General features: G+C 39.7%; 2 protein-coding genes across 2 annotated transcripts; both read right to left on the reverse strand.

Annotated features, from left to right (window-relative positions):
- Positions 1-347: 347 nt before the first annotated feature.
- On the reverse strand, positions 348-1,821 carry LOC100888528 (bilin-binding protein). The gene is made up of 2 exons (XM_003727710.3): positions 1,513-1,821; positions 348-852 (listed from the first exon to the last, which is right to left on the reverse strand). The coding sequence occupies exons 1-2, from the start codon at positions 1,819-1,821 to the stop codon at positions 820-822; spliced, it is 342 nt and encodes a 113-aa protein (XP_003727758.2). The 3' UTR covers positions 348-819.
- Positions 1,822-3,931: 2,110 nt separating this feature from the next.
- On the reverse strand, positions 3,932-6,119 carry LOC583808. The gene is made up of 2 exons (XM_783702.4): positions 5,700-6,119; positions 3,932-4,658 (listed from the first exon to the last, which is right to left on the reverse strand). The coding sequence occupies exons 1-2, from the start codon at positions 6,019-6,021 to the stop codon at positions 4,498-4,500; spliced, it is 483 nt and encodes a 160-aa protein (XP_788795.2). The 5' UTR covers positions 6,022-6,119; the 3' UTR covers positions 3,932-4,497.
- Between the last annotated feature and the right edge of the window lie 760 nt (positions 6,120-6,879).

The following is a 6,879-nucleotide window of genomic DNA, read 5'->3' on the forward strand; positions in this document are numbered from 1 at the left end:
CCAACCAACCAACCCACCGACCAACCAGTCAACCAGCCGACACACTAACCAACCCATATAGACCAACCAGTCAAGACAACCAACAAACATACCAACCAACCAAACATGGTACCAACCCACCGACGAACCAGTCCCCCAGCCAACATACTAACCAACCAACATACCAACCAACCAACCCACCGACCAACCAGTCAACCAGCCAACATACTAACCAAACAGCCAACCAACCGCCCAATCTCTTACTCAAACAACTAACGAACCGAACAGTAAACAAAAACACAAAAACGGATGTTATATTATTTTACCGATATTGATTTACTGGGGGGGGGGGGGGGGGGGGGGGGGTACGTGTTCATACATTATTTTACGGGTTGAAAATGGAAAACAAATCAATAAGACAGGGAATATATAGAAGGAAAACATAAGCTATTCAGAGAATTCAGTACATGTACTTTATTCAATTATTTCTTGGCATTGTACGTCATACTACTAACAGTGTACTAGTTTCGGAAAAAAACTGTGCCCTTTACGAAATTTCAGTTTCAGTTCAACTGTACAGTGTGCGCACGACGTCGCGTTCGTCCATTCGACTCGAAACTCGATCGTCGCGGTAGTTAGGACAGTCTCGCTGGTCCGCCCTTTTGAATTCCTTCGCGTTGATGCCCACCGAGTCGAGGTACCGCATGACATCATCGTAGTCTGCTTCTGACATCGTACGATCACGGGTGATGATCCAGTTGTACTGGATGTTGATTAGACCTCGTAGATACTCTTTGCAGACGTGGTTGATGCTATATTTCCCATAGTCAACAAACGGTACTATGAATTTGACAGGATTTTCGCTAGAGTAGTCTGAAAATTAAAAAAATAGAGACAAACATTGAGGAAAGAATCAAGATGCTTCACCATAATATGAGTAATCTTGTAAAACTTTTTGAACTTTAAAACTCGACAATTATGATTAAAGAAAGGAGCCAGTAGCATTATATTTTCATTTGGTTATCGACTAAAGATGAAGATTTGAAACTTGGCAAATAGAAATTAAATTTATAAAAGTGGCGCGGCGTAGTATGAGTCCATCCACTGATGGGGGTGGGGAGATGATCGGGGTGGACAGGACCGGCCCTACTCGGAAAATGGAATGTGAATTTCGTAACAAGGCTACTGATTAGGGGAGCCTGGAAGGGCGAGGGAGGGGTCTGTTTTTCTCGTCCTTTTCATCTCTAACTCTCTTTCTCCCTCTCTCTGTTTCTCACTCTTTCGCCTTGCCTTTCTTTTACCACTCGATGGGGGGGGGGGGGGGGGCACGCGTCCCCATGCAACCCCATCAGCTACGTCACTTATGTAGGAAGACACTTTTCTATGCATGTTGAATTTATTTATAATTTCTGTAAATTTGGCACTTGGCCTCACTCACTAAGCAACGGGCAATTTTTCTCAAAGGCCTATTTAGCTTATAATATACAATGCTGTAAAGATAATTTCTTTTGAAGTGAAGCCTGTAATACTTACATAGTATGCCTGTGTTCCTTCAGATAGATTATAAATTCGTACGAGAAACGAGTAGCCCTGTCCATACGAATCAACTCCCGACTCATTGCTTAGGAGATAGTCAGCTTTCACAGTGTAGTTTTGAGTTTGACACCGAAAACTTTCCTCGGGAGCGTCGTAGAACCGAGCAAATTCGTACCAGCGCCCGGCGTAGCGGTGGACATCGAAATCGTCGACGGGTCGGACGTCGGGACACCTGCCGTAGCCATATACCTGAGCCGAAGAATACCTGGCTAGGGTGAGGATGAAAAGAGCGATGAAAACTCGCATCGTATTCCCTTCACTGTTTGAATATCAATTTAAAATCAGAGGCACCACTAACAGCCTCGTACACTAACACGAGTACATACTACCCACGAGACTAGCTCAAGCTTTCACGGTAATTTAACGAAACACTATTGCAAATCTTTTCGGTATTGTTGTCTGAGGCCAAAAGGAGCAAAGTTTAGATAATGCGATCGTCGTCATTACCGCCGCCCCCCCCCCTCACCACTCGCCTGTTTGCAGGCAGGGGAGTAATGAACTTTTAAAAAAAGGGAAGGGGGATCCAGGATTGTAAGAAAGTGGGGGAGCGATTTTCACTCAGAAACATTAGTTCGCCGGTCCTGTGCATCAATTGTGCATGGTAGGAGCAAAACAAAACAAGTTTCGCCCGAAATTTTCTCCATTTAATTATTTTCTCCGGGAAATGCAACCCTAGTTTTTATATCTTTATATTTTGTATATTTATTCCTAGATAAATAGAAGGGCTTGTGGTTCATGTGAGAGTTAGAGAGAGAGAAAGAGAGAGAGGGAAAGAAATAGAGAGAGAGAGAGAGAGAGAGAGAGAGAGAGAGAGCGAGAGAAAGAAATAGAGAGAGAGAGAAAAGCAAAAAAGAGAAGAGAGAGAGAGAGAGAGAGATGTACTTAAGCTGATGCCGCGTCTAAGGACATTTTACGCACCCGGTAGATATTCGAACCTTCAACCTTTTCAGTTTTAATTGAGACTAAAGTGAATGAAGCACTGTATCTCTGGCATTCTTCATATTGACTAAGTGTTTGTAGGGCGGTGCCACAGTGGTATAGAGATGTAAACAACACAGAATGACAAGATAGATGTTACAGACAAGCGGTCATTACGTCATGAGAATGAAGAATGAAGGACACTCAACATTCTACAAACTACCTTTTCGATGCGTTCAATTTTAGATCGAGGAGAAGGTGGTGCCAAGTCAAATAAACCATAGACGTAATACAAATAAACTATCTGCCTCGGCCTTGTTTTTATCAATGCATTGTGTGTATAAGAAGACAGGTTGTATTTCAGCTACACTGCTTCTAGGTCATGATTAATCATTAAACTGAACTAATTTATAAATGATCAATTTGATAAAATAAAATTTCTCTGTGTTTTCCATCTCATCTCTTTCTGGCGTGTGTGTGTGTGTAATTGGGTTTTTACAGACGTGTATCAATCAGATATGATTATTTACGTCTGGGGACCGACCTTTAACGTCACCATCCGAAAAACGTGACTCAGTTTCGAACCTGCGTTCTCGGCTGAATTAGTTTGTAACTTCCACTGTTAGCTGGATTACAGGCGCACGCCACAACGCCTAGCTGCTTTCTCTCTTTCTGGCTCTTTTCTATCTCCTTAATATACGCTGCATCCCTCAACCCCTCTTTTCACTTTCTATCGTATTCCACTCTTTCGCATCCTTCACCCTTTATCCTTTATCCTCGTTTTTTTCTTTCTTCAAACTATACACACTCTTTCATGCAATTCAAATTGTCTTTATTTCTCTCAAGGTTCCCCCCTCTCTCTCTCTCTGTCACCATCTTTCTGCTCTCTCTCTCTCTCTCTGTTCTTTCCTTCTCATTATATAGACATCTATCCTTTCCTCTCGACAGTCTATCTCTGTCTCTCACTTTCTCTTTCCCATTCGTCTTTTCCTCTCTATAATTATGTCGATATCTATATTTTCCTCTAGCCATTCTCCTCCCTCTTTCTCCCCCTCTCGCTCTCTCTCGCTCTCTCTCTCTCTATCTTACTAAATCAGTCTCTTGCTCCTTTCTCACTATCTAGACAATAATGTATTCTTCTTTGTCATTCTTTCATGGTATTTTATTTCCATTCTTCTATCTTTCACTCCCCTATTCGTCGTAATTAATCTAATCTGTTTAGCCCTTGAACGATCTCTCTCTTGTCTATTCTCTGCCTTTGAGGTTAGAATACATATTATTGAATATCCATTTATTGTTGTATTTATAGTCATAGAAACTTTCCGTGGCTACAGGCAGACCTCAGTTCTGGTTTAAGAAATCACGCTAAAGTGACCATGATTCATCAAAGTGCTAAAGTATGAAACGTGAACAGAAAATATCATTCAGTACTAATTACTTGGTGAATATGATTTGTTTATTACAATGTTATGATAATCACATAATATATACCAGCGAAAATTAAAATAGGAAAACAACAATTTTTTAATTTTTTAATTTTTACATTACGAGCCTACTTCATTATATGAATTTCAGCTGAAATAGTTTTAAAAGGGGCAACGGCCGACGTCCATTGAAGAGTATTTTATAACAAGGTACACCAGTTTCCTTTTCAGAAAATGTTATTGCTAAATAGCATTGCGATGTGCAAAGGAATAAGAGTGAATCTAAAGATTTGAAGAAAAAAAAATTCTAATTAATTATTTGTCCTTTATGTTATTTATTGTTCTGATTAAAAGTTAACATCATGGAACAAGTAATGTCGAATATTAGTGGGTATTCTTATGTTAGTGGTCTGTTAGTTCTTGGAATCTTTGAGGGATGTGGTCTGTCAGTTCCGCACTTCGGATGAACGCGGTCATTCAGTGCCAGGCCCCTCTGACGGGCGTGGTGGTTCTTCCTCACAATTCATCTGATTCGTTCTCCTGAAGTTTTGCACGTTGAGGCCCTGTTCTCTGAACTTCCTCAAAGCACCCTCGATGACTTCCTCGGATGGCATACGATCACGGGCGAGAAGCCAGTTAGACTGGATGTTAAACCAGCCAAAGAAGTATTCTGTACACGAGTGTACAAGAGCATAGCTGTCGTATTCCACATCGAGAACCAATAATCTTGTGGTGTTTGCCCTGTAAGACGAGAGAAGTATAGATCATAGGTTATTACTGCATAATTAGATAGGAATATAGTAATTATTAGTATTAATATATATATATATATATATATATCTGTAAAGCGCTTTGAGAGGGCCTTCGGTCCTGAAAAGCGCTATATTACTAGCTATTATTATTATTATTATTATTATTGTTAGTAACAATAATATTCATATCAATAACATCAGTAACATCATTGATACATCCAATAAACATGTAAATCATGTAAATAATAATACCACGACAAAAAGTGTAAAAAACAAAATAATGAGGTATAGTAAACATATAATATTTCCACACATTATCTATACATACATTAGTTTTTACACGTGGCTATATCAATCAAATTGTTATCATTAGTATTAGGATAATTTGAACATTATAACGAATATTATAGAGTTCAGATCGATAATCTTGATAATCATTACATCACACATTAATCAAATATCACATTTTAAACAGATTTCGTTGATCTTCGATAACACATCCTGTTCTGTTTATTGTCTTTTTCATATGAAAGATTATTTAAATAATTTAGGGTAATATCTAAATTAGTTTATTCAATCATCAAGGACGGTATACGGTATATATTATATTGATCTATATCATTAATATTATTCAAAATTGAATATGATCATAATATGCAGTTGTAAAAAATGTTAATTTTACGTACCGGTACTTCGATATTTGTAATATTCATCATTGTCATAAGTTGTTGTGACATATATAATAATGCTACCAGTTGCCTGACGATCGCTCGCAAGGCGTGAAACTCGGAGTTGCAACCATGTTTCATGTATAGTCTGTCTTATTCAATTATATATATAAAAGGCCTAGTGATTTCCATTTTCTCTTTTACTAGTAATACTAGATTTTAAACTTTTGAGGAACAAGGTGTAAAACACACTCCTTTGGAAAGTGATTTTTTTTTTGTCAGAAATCCATATTTCACGTTGTTATGTATCTATATCTTATAAGATAAAATTAGATTGTAAACATTATTAAAAAAACACTTACCTCTGTAAAGCAGGATCTGCAGCTTTGCTCCCTCCTCTGGGTCGGGTTGAAAGGCAGTCCCTTCATCACTTGTGACATCTCCGTCTTGTGATCGTCCCGAGTTGATGACACGAATGCTACCATCATCTCCTGGTAGATACTCCGCCGTCACACACGTCAGATCACTCCTGAAGGACGTCGTAATTAAAGACCACAGACCGAAGTAGCGATCGAGGTCGAAGTCCCTAGCGACGCTCACTCTGGGACAGCCACGGAACCCGAAGGTTTGGGCCGATGAGAAGCTGGCAAAGCCGAGAAGGAGAAGAAGACACAATACTCTCATAATTAGGCCGTAGCAGTCGTCAGGTCGAGGAACTATTTCATAAATGCTAGAAGCAGAGTTCCTCACTCTCCTTATAAATGCTGAGAGTATTTGTTCCTCATTGGCCGTACATATACTGGGTTTATCTGGTACCAGTCTGCGCTGCTCTCTTCCTCGAGATTTTGTTTGAACAATGGGGCGAGGCTGGATCAATACTCCTCAGCAAACATACACTTTCACTTGAATAACGAATTAAGAGAGATGCATATTTATACTTGTGCTTACATAATCCCTGTTTGTATGCGTGTGACCTAGGGAAATCATGGACCCTACCACAAACCCCCATTGGGAAATAATACCAGAAATTGATATAACTGTAGGTAGGCCTGTTAAATAACTTTGCAAAACTTTTAAAGCTCGGGGTGACGTAATATTTGACTATGGTGGATCCAGGATTCATGGCTGGAGAAGGAGGGGGGGGGGGGGGAGGAGAAAGGGGCGGGCATGTATAGGCATGTGGGTGTTTCGTGTATAGTGGCCGTTATAGTGCTTAATTCATTTAACTCCCAATCTTACTAGGTTGATGGTTCGAATCCTAGCTTGGCATGCACCAACGTCCTTTGCCTTTCTCCACCCAGGTGTAAGTGGATATACCTGCAGTTGCTGGGGCAAGTAATTGCTGGGCCCTCAGGAAGAATACCTTTGATGCTGATGACTTCCCTGGGTAAAAAAATATATTAATTAGTAGTAGTGGTATCACTATACCTGAACGCTGAATCTATCACCGTTGAATAGGCCTACGTGACTGGTATCGGGATTATTAGACCTAAATATTATGAAGAAGACACTGTCTCGTGTTAACAATTTGGCCATAATGTT

The sequence above is a fragment of the Strongylocentrotus purpuratus genome, unplaced genomic scaffold (genome assembly GCF_000002235.5).
Source record: "Strongylocentrotus purpuratus isolate Spur 01 unplaced genomic scaffold, Spur_5.0 spur5_scaffold_16, whole genome shotgun sequence".
Taxonomy (NCBI): Eukaryota; Metazoa; Echinodermata; class Echinoidea; order Camarodonta; family Strongylocentrotidae; genus Strongylocentrotus; species Strongylocentrotus purpuratus.